The following is a 20323-nucleotide window of genomic DNA, read 5'->3' on the forward strand; positions in this document are numbered from 1 at the left end:
TCCATCACAATTTTCTTCTTGCACCTAATCAAATAACCCATATGCCCCATTGAGAGAGAGACAAACAGACAGATATCTTCACGATTGTAAATGTGTACTTTTCACTTATCTGACAAATGATTTTACTTGTGTACAAGTGCAGTACCATATTCTATTATCGATTAATACCACTAGTTAAGCAGTTCCTTCTAATTTTTGTTTCCACTTCCATTATTAAAAGAATCACATGGCTTTGTAGTGGTGTTTACATGCTAATTAAATATGGTACAGCTGCTGTATTCAGTCATTCCAAGATAACACCTGTTTGAAGTCAAGATTTTGTTTGACTAGATCAGATTAGCGAGGCTACAAATAGGAAATGAGGCTACCCATGGGTATTAAGAATACTGTACCATAAAGTTAAATTTCTCAGCCAGTTACATTTTTGAACTTGCCAATAGAACTGACAGCAATTTAAAGTACACCTAGCATAAGCAAAGATCAAAAACAGTTGCCACCTAAGTACAGGAAGAGTACTTGTACTTTAAAGAAAATCTTAATTGTTGGGAATGGAGAGGTCGTTATACTTGCAAAGAAAATCAGACAGCATGCAAAATGGTCATTCTTGGGATTTAACATAATGGAGACTATATGGATATAACTATTTTGAATATTTAAATCCTGAAGGAGTATGGTATGTATTTTCATAGTTTACATTTACTGTTTCATTTATTAATGTTTTCTCTCTTTGATAAAAGCTTCAGCAACATGGGGGCAATAAGTTTTTAAAAAAAAAGAACAAAAAAATCCACGAAGAGCTGAACTTTCTCTCTCTCTCTCTCTCATATATCATACCATATTTTATTTTAATCATTAGGTGCAAAAAGAAAAATGAGATGGAATACATATGCATACTTCTCTCTCTATCTCTCTTCCCCACCCCAATGCATTTTAGAATTAATGATGCAATTTCCCTTTTGCTGGTACAGTAAAACCTGTCATGAGCGACCTCTGCTATGAGCGACCACCTGTCATTTCCGACCACAATCGTGATGCACGGATCGATTTTACTATATAAACGCTCTGTTATGAACGACCACCTGCTGAACGCGACCAGCGACCGCGATTTCTTGGCAAAATATGCATTTTGACACTGCTATGAACGACCGCATCGCCAAAAAATCAAAACAGATTGACACCACTGATCTTAACTTAATCCTTTGTAAACACTAGAGCTCGGGATAAATGTAGTATGCAAACAAAGTGCACATTAAATAATACTATAGTTGAACAACCATATATCGGGATAAACACCTCTAGCCATCATTTAATCCTTTGTAACAAAGACTGCATAAATAGCAAAGATTGCTCTAATAAAGTATTTAAAAATAATTTGTCTTGCTACAGTACCAGTTTTGTGAAATTTACAACTCCAGCGTACGGTGTCATTTGTAAACTGCAGTAAACCAGACTAAAGTACATGTCACTAACCGCCATTGTAGTGCCGAAGTCATGTGAATAGCCAGTAAGAGTAACATCAAAGGGAGTAATGATGGATATACGCAGTCAATTTAGAGGTTTGTATTTTTTCTTTATCTGTATGAAAACTCACAAAACGCCGGTAGTCCTTATGTCCAAGTGAGAAATCGTTTGAAAGGGCTTCAGTGTTGGTTTGAGTACGTCGTTTGCTTTCCAGTTAATCCATAATGCCTGGAGGGTGAATGAGCTCATTGTCTTTAATACTAGTAAGTGAGAATCATTTCCGGATTTTTTTAAAATTATTTTTTATTTCTTTTGTTAGTGTTTCACCAAGCCACAATCTGTTTACGTGGGTGCAGATGGTTGGAACATTTGTTTATCGAGCTATAACACTGTTGATTTAAACTTCGTCTCAGAATAAATGTACAGTATTGTTTCCTGATGAGTTAATTATGTCTTTTGGTTTCATTCATTGGTACATAATATATATTTATTCCACAATTCCCCATAACCTGATCAAAACCGATAGTCTTTATAACGTCAACACTAATAACAACGGCAGAATCTCTGCTGAAAAAAAGAAAAATTTTAACACTGGAAGAAAGGATTAATGTCATTGAAAGAAATGAAAAAGGCGAGACCACTCGCAAAATAGCAGTCAGCTTAAGCGTCGGTAAAACGCAAGTTCAAAATGTAATCAAAGACAAGAAGTCCATTAGAAACGAATGGCAGAAAGGTGCACAAGCACAGAGGAAATATGCCACGGCACAACGGACAGTTTACGGAGATCTGAACGAGCGAGTATGGGAGTGGTTTTGTGTCGCAAGGAGTAAAAACATACCAGTAAGTGGGAAAGTTGATTCATGAAAGGGCAATAATTGAGATACATGTTCAGACCAAATAGCTGAGTAAAACATGTCAACAAAGAAGTATAATGGATTTCTTTAAAAAAAACAAGTGAATAAGTGTATAAAATAAGATATATACATCATATCTAACTGTTAATTTTTTGTATATATTAATGTGATGTTGAAATATAAATTTTATTCTCGTTTGATAGATTTATATCTTTATTATATAAAGATATTTTGAGAGGAATGCATGCATTATTTAACAAGATTCATGAATAAAGGATATGATACATGTACAGTGAGTATGGGTATTATTTATTTTTCAACAATGCTAACTATTGACCCTGAAAACCAGTCCATTTTCACACACCTCTTATGAGAGACCACCTGTCTTGAGAGACCGCTTTTGGTTGGCAGAAGGGGCGGTCTCTCATAACAGGTTTTACTGTAATCTGAAATAGCAGATTCAGGTCAGCGTCATTATATGTAGCTAAAAGTACATAATAAGTTTAAAATATTTATTGTGAAACAAATTAGGTACTTTTAGTTGCATTTAATGATCCTGATTGGAAAAGTTACTGAGTTACAGGTCAGATAAAATTTGCAATGCTGTGTGGAATGAAATGAAAAACACAATCCGAAGTGTTGATCTGGCCTCATACTTAGCATTGACTTATATAAGGATGAAGGATGGAAAATTTGGCAAATTTGCTGATTCGACTTGTACTCTGAATCAACTTATTGGCTGGCAAATATGGTACCTGAGGAAGTGACTGCAGCAGATGTGAAATTGGAAATGGCTTAATATCAGTCCACAGATATTCAGTCTTGCCTGAGAAATAGAATCGATGAAACCTGGGTTACTATCAGTCAGTTGAAGGAAGATGAAACAGTGCTCTTTAAAATATTGCCAAAAATAATGCTTTCAATAATGACAGTACCTCATTCATCTGCACACTGTGAGCAAGGTTTCTCGTTAGTGAGATAAAATCAAACAGAGTTAAGGAATAAATTGAGTGCAGAGACTGTAGAGTCACTTTTAATTTCAAAATGTAGACCATGGTCAGCTACAGACAGGATCTACACTGAAAATGAGCTGCAGGACCTGAAAAGTGCCTACTACGGGTCCCTTAGGATGAATTGCATAGTCTTGGAATTGAATTTTTTATATTTGTATGTATTGTAAATAGGTGGTTACTGGGTTTTATACATAAATATTTATTATAAATATGCATTACTGGTATTTAATGATGTTTTGAGAGAATTTATTATGTTTATTCATGCTAACATACTTATGTTCCTCATTTTCATGCACTGTGCCTCATTTTTGGTGGTGGTGTCCCTCAAAAACTTGTTCTGGGGAAGGCATGTCTGCTGTTGCAGATTTTGGCTAATGGCTTGTGATTAATACATTGTTCATTTGCTATAATGAACCCTTGGTCAGTGAGAACAACTTAGACTATGGTTTGCAGGTCATTTTTGGCAGCATAAACAATGTCAGGATTTTATATTGAAGTTTTTGGAAGTAAAATAACAAACATAATGCATTTAATTTTAAAAATGGGACATAATTGTTTTGTGTAGAAGACCAAAATCATCTTATGTTATGTTACGTAGACAAAGGGCAATAACTCTTGCCCATTACCTCCCCATGAAACCACCATTTGTTGCAAGTTTTTAGCTTCGCTGCTGTACAGAACATACATCATACAGTTAGTATTCATCTATCCAAACATTTTTCCTATGGGCCCATCCAACATTCATTATGGATTTATTATGTGGATTTATCAATCTAGTGCAGGTTGTATGCATTATTTTTTAACATTTCTGCCAATGTTTTAGTGATTTTGTCACCTATTGGGACTTTGTCTTTTAAGACCACTGTCCCAACATGGTATCATTGACCTTATACAAGGTCTTTATGAGTTAGCATAACTTTTTGACTTTGTTTACTTAATCTGTCTGTTACAGAGTTCTTCTTGGTGAAATTCTGAAGTACTGCTTGATATTTATGCTTTGTTTATTACTACTTCATGCTGTTTTGATAGAATTAGGGTTTAATTATTAACTAAGTATTGTGCATAAGTTTTAACAGGGCCATAGGTTTTTGATACAACATTTTCACTGCTCTGTTATAACAGTGTTTTTGCAACTTAATAATTTCAACACATAACTAATTTCTGCTTTAATTTGTGTTTTTTGTCGTTTCAGCAGATTATCACTTTAAATGATATACATGCAACTTCTACCATGACTGTTGTTTTGTTTATTCTATATATACACTGTTTATGATATTCAGCATATTTAATGTGTAGTCAGTGTAAGTCTGAGCTTCTGTTTTAGGTAATTAGTCATATACTGATTTGCCAGTTTATGCTAGTAGCTAGTTAGTCTTGAACTAATTTGCTAATCAGTTTTTTCTTGTATCATGCAGGAGAAATGTTTACAATACGCATAGTGTGCATGTTCACAGCAATCATCCTTTTAGCATATAAGGGAAGGAAAGACAGAATAAATCAATGAAGAAAACCTATGGCTCATTGTCGACAATACCAGTTCATTGGGGTGTATTCTCTAAGTTTAGAGAGCCCATGTGGTGTAAGTCCCTCCGCATAACCGAGCATGGCCTTTGACCTGTAAGTCTGGTCAAATGGGGTTCATTCCAGATCCAATTCTTAATACTGCCATACCGCTACCGTCAGTCCAGCTGTCACCAATAGTCCCAACATCGCCAACCATCCAGCCAACACCAGCAGTCCAGCTGTATCAGCATGGGTACCTTTTCATTGAAATGGTCCAACCACACAGTATCTTATCATTACTGTACCGGAGATTTCAATGTGTAATCTGTCTTTTCAACCAGGCATTTGGCATGGCTGGTACCGGTGATTGCAGACTGTCTGATATAGTACCAGCATCTAGGCCAACCACATGCCGTTCACAACAGATTATTTGGATGCATATTTAAACCGTACTGTCGCCAGCCATTCCAACATGGGGACCTTTTCATTGAATTGGTGCAACTAGCTATGGTTTATGGGGATCTTTGTTACAGATCCATCTGTCCAACCATACTGCTGGTGACATGCCCTTTGTATGAGATTTCGGTGAGAAATTGGTCTGTCCACACAGGCCTTCGGAGTGGTGGACACTGGTGATAACCTATCAGAGATGGTTCAGGATGTTGTTGCAGACACCTGGCAATAGTCACACTTGGGAAACAACAACCAGGATTGCTAGGGTCAATGATTAGGGCTGCTGACCATACCATGGCCAATACTTTGGCATGTTTGGCCAATCTACTCTTGATATGATTTGTCGCATGTGTGCAATTGTCTGTCCAACCTTTTCATACCCTCTCTTTCTGGATGACCCTGTTCAGGTCACCGTTGCTTTTGGAGGAAGACTACAGGAAGCTAGGAGGCAGGCAGCACAGTAACCACCCCTCCACCTCACATACTTTCACATACCTATCCACCCCATCTCCTTCAAGTTTCTCCATTTTGCTTAACGTGACACTGTTTATGAATTCAACATTCTTTCCTTTGACCTCAAAATTGGCCCCTGGGCTTTAATTCAGTCTATGGATTGCATTGTCTCCCTGTCAACATCATCTACAGCGATGGCAGCATACCTGGACAACATCCTCTAGAAACACATGGTAAGTTCTAACCTACTCCAAGGCAGGAATGATCTTTCTGTTCTAGTTCATCTGGGAAAAGTCAGATCTCCATACATCTCAGAACTTTGTCTATCTGGGTACTGAGTTTTTAACCAACTGGAATCTGGTGCGGCTTTCTCGTCTTTGCATCACCAGAATTGTAGAACTTGTGGAGTCTGTTTTTAACATGACTTGGTATTCAGCAAGACTTTTTGCAATTCCTTGGTTTATTCAATGTGGCAGCAGACCTGATCCAGCTTGGCCATCTTTTTATGCGCCCCTTACAGATATCATTGCTGACAGAGTGGTTCATTTTTTAAGTATCCTTGATCAAGCCATCCTATCCTGCACGAGATTCGATTAGTCCTGTATCAGTGGTGTAACCTAGGTTGACTTACCATGGGATCCCACTGGAGAAGCCCCAAGTGGAAATAACAGTATGCACTGATGCCATTGCATACGGTTGTGGTGCCCACATGTTGTCGGATTTCTCTACCATTGATGGCATGTGGGACCAGGGGAGTGACCTCTGTTCAACAACCTCCTTAACATCAAGGCCTTTCACTTCTGGGAAGATTGACTCTTGGATGAAACAATTCTCATTATGTCCAACAACTCAGTAGTGGTGACCAATCTCCTCAATAGGAGGGCACCAAATCACCTGCCCTGTGTATCCTGATTTGGCAGTTTCTATGTTTGTGCGACAATCTCCATATAATCATACTAGTCCAACACATTCCCAGCAGTCTCAATGTCTTGGCAGACACTCTATCAGGAGAGGTCAAGTCCTTCACATGGAATGGTCTCTCAACCCATTGGTCATCACTGGCATCTATGCTCATTAGGGATGCCTGATGATCGACCTTTTAGCAGTGAGGGGTATCATAAGTTACCCACTTTCATCTTTCCAGTCTCAGACCCCAAAACTTGGGCTGTGGCAGTGCTGTCAATCATTTGGGAGGAGTTGTGGGCCTTTGTCTACACTCCCACAGTTCTGATACCAACAATAATCCAGAAGTTACTGGATCACAATTGCAAGATAATTTTGACCACCTTTCTCAGGTGGGTCAAGTCCTGGGTCCCAAATCTACTCGTTCTAATGATAGAACTACCCAGGAAGATCCCTGTCAACTATAATCTCCTTACGCAACCTCGGACGAGGGTATTCTATCCCTGTCTGGACTGTCTTCTGCACCCTTGGCATTGTGAGGCAAACAATTTAAACCTGTTGTGGAGAGAATGTAGAAAGCAAGAAGGCCCTCCACACTGAAGGCTTACAAGGAGAAATGGCACATGTGTAGAGACTGTGCCAGATCCATCACATCATCCCTTTGAGTGCTTCAGTTCCTCAACTGGCTGACTTTTTTCTCTGACTCTTTGAGGAGAAACAGTTGGTCTCCATCACTATCAAAAGCTACCACTCTGTGATAGTACACATTTGGACATCATGGCAGATATGACAGTGGGCATGATTAAAACCTTTTATATCTTTTAACCAATTTTAATTTCAATTGACCAAAATCTCTCCAAAAATGGAATCTGTCTTGGGTTCTAACATGGCTCAAGTAAGTTCAAGCCTCTTGCCCACATTCACTAAAGTTTATATCATACAAGATATATTTCCTGATAGCTTTAGGTTTCGCATGGAGGGTAAGAGAGTTGCGTGCCCTTTCAGTTGACGCAAACTATCTTCAATTCAGATCAGGTTCATTGGTCCTTCTGACACAACCAGGCTTTGAATCCAAAACCAGTTACCAAAAAGTCGTCATTCGCTCTCTCTCTTCCATAGACAAGAGCAGCAGCCATGTAAGATCCTATCCGCAATCTCAAGCACTACTTGAAATCCACAGAGACAAGTCATGGCCTGCACAAATGCCTCTTCCTCCTGGTGAAGGCTGGAAAACAAGATATCACCCCCCCCCCCCATAGCCATTGCTTCATTGCTGAAGTGGGTTGCACACTCAGTGAATTCTGCAATCTCTCAAGATCAGAGTCAGCTTGTGAAGATCACAGCTCAAGAGATTAGAGCCATCTCTGCGAGCCTTACGTGTGAACGTCACATTTCGATTTGAGATATTGTAGAAGCTATTGGCATGCAAAGTCAACTTTCTTGAGTTCTCCATCAGATTTAGCATCACAGAGACAGACTTTGAATCTGAATGGTGGCAGCAGCACAGACAACCACCAGACCCAACTAGATCGATCAACACAGCCTGTTAGCTTTGCTGGTTTTGCCAGATACATTTTTGTAGGTAGGAAGATTTTAACTTCATCTACTCAACCATAGATATTATTCTTCGGTCAAGGGATCCCACGCTGTGTTGCTTGTGTTATTAGGAGAATGGGTTATCTTTCAAATAGTAATTCGAGGTATTCTTCCCCAGAAGAATACCCAAGGTAGAGCTCAGATGCTTAGCATCCCCTCCTCCTATTTTTTGTTCTCCTAACATAATGTGAGCTGGTAACAGATTTGAAGGAGAAAGCAAATTTTAAAGTAAATTATCTTTGTCTGAAAATACTTACCCAATCACATTACATAAAAGCCCACCCAATCACCCTGCAATGTGAGCATCCTTGCTAGTATCTCGCTCAGCTAAAAACTGGCGACACCTGGTGATATCAAGGGAAGGTAATGGGCAAGAGTTACTGCCCATTGTCTATGTAAAATGAACAGGATAAAATGATTTTCATCTTTTAGTAGGGCTGGATTTGCAAGGTAGCAATTTAATATTCCGAACACAGTGTGATTGGGTAAGTATTCACAGAGAAACATAATTTACTTAAAAATTTGCTTTTTTTTTAGGTACAGGACCTCCTAACATATGTATGAATGGAAAAACCAACCCATTTTAGCAAACTATTTGCTGTAAAAAAAATGAATTAAGAGAACTTTGAATACAAACATTAATTAATGTCAGTTAATTTATTATTATTAATTAGAGTTGTATGTTATGGTATGATATTCTTGTTTGATAATTAGCAATGTTTTTTATGGTGAGCGTCTTTACAACTACTTTGCTTGCTCAGTAAAGGACACATTGATAAGCCATTGAATTAAAAAGTCATTTATGCAATAAAATGTAAGTGCTTGGTATCTCTCAATGTTTATTTGCCCACTATAACTATATTTTTTCACTTTTATTTTCAGTCCTCTTTGTTAATGTCTCTTTTGGGAGAGTTGCCACCTCTTGAAGGGGGAATAACTCTAAATGGCTGCCTTGGCTATGTGTCACAGCAGCCCTGGGTGTTTTCTGGGACTCTACGGGAGAACATATTGTTTGGCAGTCCTTATGATAAGTCCAAGTATGATCAGATAGTCCACTGCTGTGCTCTCGTCAAGGTACATTAGTAAAAGTAGTATTTTAGCTCATTTTTAAGAAATTGGTGGAAAGCTTTTGTACTAGCAACAGTACAGACATTGGAATCTGTATTCATACTTAAAGCAAATGCATCAGTACATCTTTAATGCATCTCATCTGTTCTAACTGTAGGAATATCTTGCATGACCTATTTCTGACTTAACCTACTACAGTAAAATTTGTCCTAAAGGTCACACGGTCACAACAGCCAAATTTCCTCTATAAATATCATGTATTCAGCAGTCACCTATCTTCTGCAGTCAGTAGTCGGGTGTTTTTAAAGCAAGTATTGATTTCACCCTACCTTCTGCAGCCAGGATCCATGTGTTTCTTCACCAAGCATTCATTTCATCCTATCTTCGACTGTCACTGGAGCTTATCAGCATTGACTGCTCCAAGTATGCAAATTAGACTTCTTTTACAGGTATTTTACGTGAATCAATGTTTAAAATGTCATATTTCACTTGTACTGTAATCCAGTGTAACTCAAAAGTGTCAACATATCAGTACTGAAAGCAGGAAATTTGTATCCTTTCATGAGAGGATCAAACCAGTTCTATTTCAAACTGATTTTCTTAGGTTTACCTTTTTAAGAGGATGAATTTCCTAATTGTTATTTTTAGGATTTTGGATTAATCTATCTTCAATGAAAAATAGACATATAATCTGAAAGCGACATCCATTATGGTTTTGTTGCTATGAATATTAGCCCATGGAAGCATCTTTTCATTCCCTAATCATCAAAGGTCACAAACAAAAGTCAACTGTCTTTGATCTTGGTGAGCTTTAGCAACAGCTTAATCCATCAATTGTTTACAGTATAAACACATGCCTAATTATAGCAACTGGCTAACAAAATGTCAGTTGTATGCACTTTACGTGAAGTACAGGAATGCATACATAAACTGAAAGGGTTTGCAATTCATCTTGAACAATCATGATGAAATCAGTGATGGATGTTTCAGACACTACAACTTAAATTGGAATGAAGATATGCACACAAAAAAAAAAACACTGACTTGTTTTTAGGGCTTAATTATGATTTGTTGTACATGATGGATTACAACATCATTGTGTGGGACTTATTTTATTAAATTTTGTTATTTTCCTTTTTGCTGAATAGCTAAACTGAATGTATCTTGGTAGCCTGCTACTACTGCTAATAATAATAAATGTGAAATAATAAAAATGATAATACTACAGATGATAATGCTGAATGCTGTTTGGTTCATAGTACATACATTTGTCATCAAATAAGTTTGGTAGCTGAAAGTTTCCTCATAGGTCATCTGCCCCATTTGCCTTTTCACATGGCTGGCTGCTGTAGACAGGTTGGACTGTATGTGAATCCATTCTTGTTAGAGTGCACATTACTAGATGGGTCTCATATTTGCATCATGTCCTGTTCAGAGTCAGAAACTTGGAGAGATTTATCTGTAAAGTAAAGTGAACCAGTCAATATGTGTCTGTATTTAAATATTTAATGCTTCTTTGGTTAATAATTTTTGTTAAATTGAATTCCTTGAGGCCTTTTCATATTTAAATCCTAAAACAGTGAGGTATGCATCAAAATGATTACTTAAATCTTCCAACAAAATAAGGTCACTCTGATCTGTATCTTATACTTAACTAGTTGTGTTTTGTCTGTCCTTCCATTATCAGTTTGTTCATTGATCTCTCTTAAGAAGAATTGTTAGCAAGATTACATAAAAACTTCTTGAAACAAATGAAATTTGGCAGACACATTTTTAAAACATTTGTTAAGTTTATTTTTGAAGCATTATCCATGCTCAAAATTCAGGCTTTCATTGATTAAGATTTATGAAATCTCACAGTAGGCTGGTGACTTACCATAGTGAAGGTCACTATAGTTATGTTGGTCCAAATTTAAAATAGAGACTAGCTTGTTGAAGGTCCCTATAGTTACATTGGTCCAAATTTCAAAGAGACTTACCATGGTGAAGATCCCTATAGTTACATTGGTCCAAATTTCAGATAGAGGCTTACCATGGTGAAGATCCCTATAGTTACATTGGTCCAGATTTCAAAGAGATCATGGTGAAGATCCCTATAGTTACATTGGTCCAGATTTCAAATAGAGACATACCATGGTGAAAATCCCTATAGTTACATTGGTCCAGATTTCAAATAGAGACTTACCATGTTGAAGGTTTCTATAGCTACATTGGTCCAAATTTCAAAGACTTACCATGGTGATGGTCCCTATAGTTTCATTAGTCCAAATTTCAAATAGAGACATGCCATGGTGAAGATCCTTATAGTTGCATTAGTCCAAATTTCAAAGTTAATTGTCAGGATAGCTCTGCTTTTCATATTTTTTCTGCCTGTTAAGTCATGTTTATAAGTTCTGCTGGATACCACTGAATGTTTTGTAGAGGAGAGCTAAGTAACTGGTGATTACAGCCTTTCAAAAAGATGTGACATTTGAAATTAGGAGTAACTAGTTAGATAGAAAAATAATAAAATAAAATAGAGACAAACAGTCATACATATAATTATATTGTTATAAAGGATATACAATATATCAATTTAAATTATACAGTTTTATATAGTGCATTGGCATTAAGTCCATTAGGATACAAAGTATCTAACTTATGAATCCAATAAGTTTCTTTTATGAGTCTATAGTTAGATAGAAGAATTCCTAGCATTTAAGAGGTAAATGTTGCCAAAGATTTTAATTTTCAGTATTTGCGTCAAACTTAAGTCAAAACATTTAGAGGGATAATTTGTCAGATTTCATTGTGCAAATGACATACTATAATAAAATTTGTGATTTATAGTTAACATACATTTTCCTCATTAACACAAAAACAATTAAGTTACCTTATCCCTATTATTAATTAAATATTGCTTTTCATTTGATTATGTTTATTTTCAAATTGTTTTTACAAGATTATTTTTACATCTAGGACATAGAGCAGTTTAGATATGGGGACTTAACCCTGGTTGGTGAGAGGGGGCTGTGTCTAAGTGGAGGACAGAAGGCCAGGGTTACATTGGCCAGGTAGGCTTCATAAATTCTATTACATATTTCAGTGCATACGATTTTTTAGACTGACTGTCTAATATACAACCAAATGATGACATTCTTTATAAATAACAGAGGAGGAAAAAGGGTCATATGAACCCTGAGTCTCTTATAAAATAAATAATTGTAATTTGAAATATGATTATGGGATTTTTACCAGTTTTTTTTAGAGATATCATGTCATGTGATGACCCTTTGAATTGCTGTGTATTTCATCTGATGACCCTTTGAATAGTTGTATATTTCATAGGATGACCCTTTGAATAGTTGTGTATTTCATGTGCTGACCCTTTGAATAGTTGTGTATTTCATGTGATGACATTTTGAGTAACTGTATTTCTTAGCATAATATATTTCTGGTGTAATTTTAGCAGGATCATTCAAAAGTGAACCAAAACAGTCACATGCGGTTTTAAATAATTATTTAGAAAAAAAAGAAAAAATATCAGGTCTAAACATTTGTCCATTGATTGTTTTATCATCTAATTATATGGAAATATCATTTTGAAACAGTGCCAGAATTTAAACAACAACAATTCACATCTAAAATGGACAACTTAATGTGTACAAATATGGGTGCTCTACAAATATTACATATTTCTGACCGAGTGACATGTGTAAAGTAAAATTGTTTGTATTTGCATCATGCACAATGGACAGAATGTTGGCTTACCTAATGTGACTTTCATTTGCTGTTACTGAAATTTCTTTCCATGTTATTCTTATGGAAAGTGTACATGATCTGAGCATACAGGTAATTAAAATGCCTGCTCTCATGTGCTTAAAATATCAGATTGAATTAGCCTGAAGTACACTATCTTTATCAGTTATTAATATGGGGAAAACAAATTTTACCTGAGTAGGCAGTAGCATTTATTGTGTATTGTTTCTGACCAGTTTTATGAAATCTTCAGCGTTTAGTTTCCTGCTTAAATAGTGTGTCTCTAGGAGTGGCAGTAAGCACTTGGGGATTATGGGTCACATGGATGAACTATGCATTTAACAGTTAATGATTGTGGCTTTTGGTTCATTTAAAGGAGCTATGCATTTAACAGTTAACGATTGTGGCTTGTGTGAAGGAACTATGCATTTAACAGTTAATGATTGAGGCTTTTGGTTCATTTAAAGGAGCTATGCATTTAACAGTTAAGGATTGTGGCTTGTGTGAAGGAACTGTGCATTTAACAGTTAAGGATTGTGGCTTGTGTGAAGGAACTATGCATTTAACAGTTAAGGATTGTGACTTGTGTGAAGGAACTGCATTTAACAGTTAAGGATTGTGACTTGTGTGAAGGAAATATGCATTTAACAGTTAAGGATTATGGCTTTTGGCTCATCTAAAGGAACTATGCATTTAACAGTTAAGGATTGTGACTTGTGTGAAGGAAATATGCATTGAACAGTTAAGGATTGTGACTTGTGTGAAGGAAATTTGCATTTAACAGTTAAGGATTGTGACTTGTGTGAAGGAAATATGCATTTAACAGTTAAGGATTGTGGCTTTTGGCTCATCTAAAGGAGCTATGCATTTAACAGTTAAGGATTGTGACTTGTGTGAAGGAACTATGCATTTAACAGTTAAGGATTGTGGCTTGTGTGAAGGAAATATGCATTTAACAGTTAAGGATTGTGGCTTTTGGCTCAACTAAAGGAGCTATGCATTTAACAGTTAAGGATTGTGACTTTTGTGAAGGAACTATGCATTTAACAGTTAATGATTATGGCTTGTGTGAAGGAACTATGCATTTAACAGTTAATGATTATGGCTTGTGTGAAGGAACTATGCATTTAACAGTTAAGGATTATGGCTTTTGGCTCATCAAAAGGAACTATGCATTTAACAGTTAAGGATTGTGACTTGTGTGAAGGAACTATGCATTTAACAGTTAATGATTATGGCTTGTGTGAAGGAACTATGCATTTAACAGTTAAGGATTATGGCTTTTGGCTCATGAAAAGGAACTATGCATTTAACAGTTAAGGATTATGGCTTTTGGCTCATCTAAAGGAACTATGCATTTAACAGTTAAGGATTGTGGCTTTTGCTTCATCTAAATTAACTATGCATTTAACAGTTAAGGATTGTGACTTGTGTGAAGGAACTATGCATTTAACAGTTAAAGATTGTGGCTTTTGGTTCATCAAAAGGAACTATGCATTTAACAGTTAAGGATTGTGACTTGTGTGAAGGAACTATGCATTTAACAGTTAAGGATTGTAGCTTTTGGCTCATCTAAGGGAACTATGCATTTAACAGTTAAGGATTGTGACTTGTTTGAAGGAACTATGCATTTAACAGTTAATGATTATGGCTTGTGTGAAGGAACTATGCATTTAACAGTTAAGGATTGTGACTTGTGTTAAGGAACTATGCATTTAACTGTTAAGGATTATGGCTTTTGGTTCATCAAAAGGAACTGTGCATTTAACAGTTAAGGATTGTGGCTTTTGGCTCATCAAAATGAACTATGCATTTAACAGTTATGGATTATGACTTTTGGCTCATCTAAAGAAACTATGAATTTAACAGTTAAGGATTATGGCTTGTGTGAAGGATCTATGCATATAACAGTTAAGGATTATGGCTTGTGTGAAGGAACTTTGCATTTAACAGTTAAGGATTATGGCTTGTGTGAAGGAACTATGCATTTAACAGTTAAGGATTATGGCTTGTGTGAAGGATCTATGCATTTAACAGTTAAGGATTATGGCTTGTGTGAAGGAACTATGCATTTGTCAGTTAAGGATTATGGCTTGTGTGAAGGAACTTAACAGTTAAGGATTATGGCTTGTGTGAAGGAACTATGCATTTAACGGTTAAGGATTATGGCTTGTGTGAAGGAACTATGCATTTAACAGTTAAGGATTATGGCTTGTGTGAAGGAACTATGCATTTAACAATTAAGGATTATGACTCATGTGAAGGAACTATGCATTTAACAGTTAAGGATTATGGCTTGTGTGAAGGAACTATGCATTTAACAGTTAAGGATTATGGCTTGTGTGAAGGAACTATGCATTTAACAATTAAGGATTATGACTCGTGTTAAGGAACTCTGCATTTAACAGTTAAGGATTATGGCTTGTGTGAAGGAACTATGCATTTAACAATTAACGATTATGACTCATGTGAAGGAACTATGCATTTAACAGTTATGGATTATGGCTTTTGGCTCATCTAAAGGAACTATGCATTTAACAGTTAAGGATTATTACTCATGTGGAGGAACTATGCATTTAACAGTTAAGGATTATGGCTTGTATGAAGGAACTATGCATTTAACAATTAACGATTATGACTCATGTGAAGGAACTATGCATTTAACAGTTAAAGATTATGGCTTGTGTGAAGGAACTATGCATTTAACAGTTAAGGATTATGGCTTGTGTGAAGGAACTATGCATTTAACAATTAAGGATTATGGCTTGTATGAAGGAACTATGCATTTAACAATTAAGGATTATGACTCATGTGAAGGAACTGTGCATTTAACAGTTAAGGATTAAGGCTTGTGTGAAGGAACTATGCATTTAACAGTTAAGGATTACGGCTTGTGTGAAGGAACTATGCATTTAACAATTAAGGATTATGGCTTGTATGAAGGAACTATGCATTTAACAATTAAGGATTATGACTTGTGTGAAGGAACTATGCATTTAACAGTTAAGGATTATGGCTCATCTAAAGGAACTATGCATTTAACACTTAAGGATTATGACTTGTGTGAAGGTACTTGGCATTGAAATTTCACTGCTATGCATTTATTAGCATCTGCCTGGCTTTACTTAATTATTTATTTTACTCAATTTAAACTTTGCAATGATTGCTCGCTGTAGAAGATTTTGGTTACTTTTTATCCTTGTGCCAGTCTGTCATATGACTTTAAATGCTTTCTTATGTTGCTTTGTTTATTGATCCATTTTATTAATTACTAGGTCATCACATCAGAATAGGTCACCATGACCTACATTTTTTGTAGTCAAAACTCTTTGAGCTACACATTTAGTACAGTTTCTTAAGGTGTCTTGCTGGTAGGGATATGAATCTTTGTGTGACACTTTGTGGCATGTGTGACACCATCTGTGTTGATATTATTTGGTATGTGTGACACCATCTGTTGGTGGATACTTATTGGTATGTGTGACACTGTCTGTTGGTGGATACTTATTGGTATGTGTGACACCATCTGTTGGTGGATACTTATTGGTATGTGTGACACTGTCTGTGTATGGATACTTTGTGATATGTGTGACACCATCTATGGGTGGATATTTTTGGTATGTGTGACACCATCTCTGAGTGAGTACTTTGTGGTATGTGTGACACCATCAATGTGTGGATACTGGTATGTGTGACACCATCTGTGTGTGGACACTTTGTACCATTTGCAACACAATTATTACAAAAGGACATCATTGTGACCAACATTGCATGCATCATTGTCATGGTGAGCAGGAAATGAGTATAGCTGATGAATTTCCAATACAAATTGCCTAGTTAATTATGTCTGACATGGTTAAGTACAAGTAGCAGGAGTTTGGAATGCTAAACTGTTACTGTGTATAAAAAAGTGAAAAGTAATTGCTTAGCAAGATAGAATTTCCTTAGAATTTGAAACAAACTGGTTTGAATCAAATGTTACTGGTTGGCATTGGTGTGTAGGCAAGTTTTGCTGTCTTCTAATAGTTCTTGTTCTTTTCAAACTAAGTTTTCATTAAATAGTATATATTGTTTAGGGAATAATTAACAACTAATAATATCTACAGATGCCTGTATCAGGGTGCTGATATTTTGCTGCTTGACGATCCACTAAGTGCAGTAGATACAGAAGTAGGAAGACACCTTTTCAGCAGGTAAAACTTGTTTATCATGTTTTGAGAGTAAAAATAAACATAAATTGCTAAATATAAATTGCTTAAGGAACGGCTTTTTATACATATTTCCATAATATTTTCAAATGAGCCTTTAATTTTTTTACAAATAAAATGTATTGTTTAGTCTTGTTCAGCTGACATGGTGATTCCAAATACAATAAAGTTAATTGTCAGCTAATAAAATTCATGAATTTAGAAATGTTGGAAATTCTGGACATTGTATGAAATCGGTTTTTGAATAAATGGATGCCATTTAAATGAGAATATAAACTCTAGAGAAAGTAATTAGTGCCCCTATATACTGTATTGAATTAATGTGTTTATTTTGTGCCTTTACACTAGTAAAATTAACCTTTACAATAAAGCATATATTTTATTCATGATAATCTTGAAAATGGTCCTCCTCTTACGTCACTGGTTATACTTAGTTGGGTCTCCTCTGAATAGGACTTGGAGATAAAAGGCTTTAAATTAAAGGTTTTTTAATATTATCTGAAATTACTGCTGTCCTTATGATCAAGAAAATTATAGAATTTAACAGGTAGATATACTTCTGTCTATTGCTTAAATATGATCTTACATTTAGATATACTTGTGTCTATTTATGCATTGTACATCAGTTTCTGAACACAAGTATTATTTGTATTGATATGATCAATTACTGTTGTCTTTTAGCAGATTTACAACAAATATCTGATTCTTAATATTTATTGTTTGCTTATAACTAGGTGTATCTGTGACTATCTGAAGGATAAGACAAGGATACTGGTTACGCATCAGCTGCAATATCTGAAAAAAGCTGATAGAATACTTATCCTTAAAGAGGTAATGTATGGAATATTTGGCTGATAAAAAAATTATTTTTAAAGAGGTAATGTATGGAATATTTGGCTGATAAAATAATTATTTTTGAAGAGGTAATGTATGGAATATTTTGCTGATAAAATAATTATTTTTAAAGAGGTAATATATGGAATATTTGGCTGATAAAATAATTATTTTTAAAGAGGTAATGTATGGAATATTTGGCTGATAAAATAATTATTTTTAAAGAGGTAATATATGGAATATTTGGCTGATAGAATAATTATTTTTAAAGAGGTAATGTATGGAATATTTGGCTGATAGAATAATTATTTTTAAAGAGGTAATATATGGAATATTTGACTTCCAGAGATCATGTGTCCATAGGTTGGTGCTCAGTTATTCCAAGTGGTCAACCATTTTATGGCCTGAAAAGATAAGTTATTCATGTAGCTAGTTGACCAGAATAGGGCTGTGTGAAGGATTTGATCTGGCTCATTTTTAGCTTTATCCATTATGCATTATTAATTAGCAGTTTTGTTCATAATTCTCCTTTTTCTCTTAAATATTTCTTTTCAAGTTAACAAAAGTTGATTTATTAGTGATAAACAATGCATCATGGAGAAAGTTCAATTTCATTAGAAGAAATACTCAATGAAAATCTTGAAAATTCCATGAAAACTCATTGAACAAGATCTCTTTGGGCTGTATGAACCATGTGATTATCTTTAGGATTTATTAAGATGGAAGTCAGATGAGAGTGGCCTCCCTGTGCATAAAAGACTGGCACCTAATTCCAACAGTCATCAGTTACTACAGATAGGAAAGTGCATGCTTTTAGAGGGCTACAGTTGCAGGGAGATATTGGGAGCAGGTGTTCATGTTGTGATTGGGTATTAACTAAGTATTATAAAAGAATCATATTTTACTTTAAATATTTATTTCTTCTTCAAATACATTACCCAATCATAATGCTTTTGGAGAATATATTAAACAGTCATAATGCATTGGGAGAATAGGTAAGAGATGAAGGAGTTGTTACCCATAGCTAGGCCTGGCTCCAGATAAAGCAGCTTTGAGTCTTTTGTTAGAGGGGGACAAATGCACAGATTGATGAAAAAAGCACAGTCTTAAGCAAAAGTATTTGTACTCTTGCAAATCCAGTGTCATGTAACCTGCACATTAGGAAGCTGCTGAGGGACATAGGAAGTTGCACTGCTGCTACAGACCCCATGAGATCACATGAGCAATTTAAGATAAAAGGTCTTTAAGACAGAAGCTGGAGAACTGTTATATGCCATTCAGCAAGCAGTTTTGATGAGGTGCTTGGCTGGTAGAAATTGCCAATGTGCATAGGAAATTAACATTGTCTTGGGTTAATTCCTTGTAGGCTGGTAGAAATTGCCAATTTGCATAGGAAATTAACATTGTCTTGGGTTAATTCCTTGTAGGATGGTAGAAATTGCCAATGTGCATAGGAAATTAACATTGTCTTGGATTAATTCCTTGTGGGATGGTAGAAATTGCCAATGTGCATAGGAAATTAACAATGTCTTGGATTAATTCCTTGTAGGCTGGTAGAAATTGCCAGTGTGCATAGGAAATTAACATTGTCTTGGGTTAATTCCTTGTAGGCTGGTAGAAATTGCCAATGTGCATAGGAAATTAACATTTCTTGGGTTAATTCCTTGTAGGCTGGTAGAAATTGCCAATGTGCATAGGAAATTATTGTCTTGGGGTAATTCCTTGTAGGCTGGTAGAAATTGCCAATGTGCATAGGAAATTAACATTTCTTGGGTTAATTCCTTGTAGGCTGGTAGAAATTGCTAATGTGCATAGGAAATTAACAATGTCTTGGGGTAATTCCTTGTAGGCTGGTAGAAATTGCCAATGTGCATAGGAAATTAACATTTCTTGGGTTAATTCCTTGTAGGCTGGTAGAAATTGCCAATTTGCATAGGAAATTAACATTGTCTTGAGTTAATTCCTTGTAGGCTGGTAGAAATTGCCAATTTGCATAGGAAATTAACATTGTCTTGGGTTAATTCCTTGTAGGCTGATAGAAATTGCCAATTTGCATAGGAAATTAACATTGTCTTGGGTAAATTCCTTGTAGGCTGGTAGAAATTGCCAATGTGCATAGGAAATTAACAATGTCTTGGATTAATTCCTTGTAGGATGGTAGAAATTGCCAATGTGCATAGGAAATTAACAATGTCTTGGATTAATTCCTTGTAGGCTGGTAGAAATTGCCAATGTGCAT

The 20323-nt window shown here is 35.7% G+C and overlaps 1 protein-coding gene across 3 annotated transcripts in view; it reads left to right on the forward strand.

Annotated features, from left to right (window-relative positions):
• Window positions 1-20323, forward strand: part of LOC149800811 (ATP-binding cassette sub-family C member 4-like) — a 174220-nt gene that overhangs the window by 75915 nt on the left and 77982 nt on the right. For all 3 annotated transcript variants that reach the window (XR_016420565.1, XM_089954806.1, XM_089954807.1), the window contains 4 exons: window positions 9119-9310; window positions 12263-12357; window positions 17149-17235; window positions 17985-18081. Coding sequence is in view for 2 of the 3 variants with exons in the window: in XM_089954806.1 (XP_089810932.1) it covers window positions 9119-9310; window positions 12263-12357; window positions 17149-17235; window positions 17985-18081 (471 nt within the window). In the remaining variant the exon portion in view is untranslated. The remainder of the gene's footprint in view (window positions 1-9118; window positions 9311-12262; window positions 12358-17148; window positions 17236-17984; window positions 18082-20323) is intronic.

This window comes from Sinohyriopsis cumingii, chromosome 4, assembly GCF_028554795.1.
Source record: "Sinohyriopsis cumingii isolate HCF-2022 chromosome 4, ASM2855479v2, whole genome shotgun sequence".
Lineage (NCBI taxonomy): Eukaryota > Metazoa > Mollusca > Bivalvia > Unionida > Unionidae > Sinohyriopsis > Sinohyriopsis cumingii.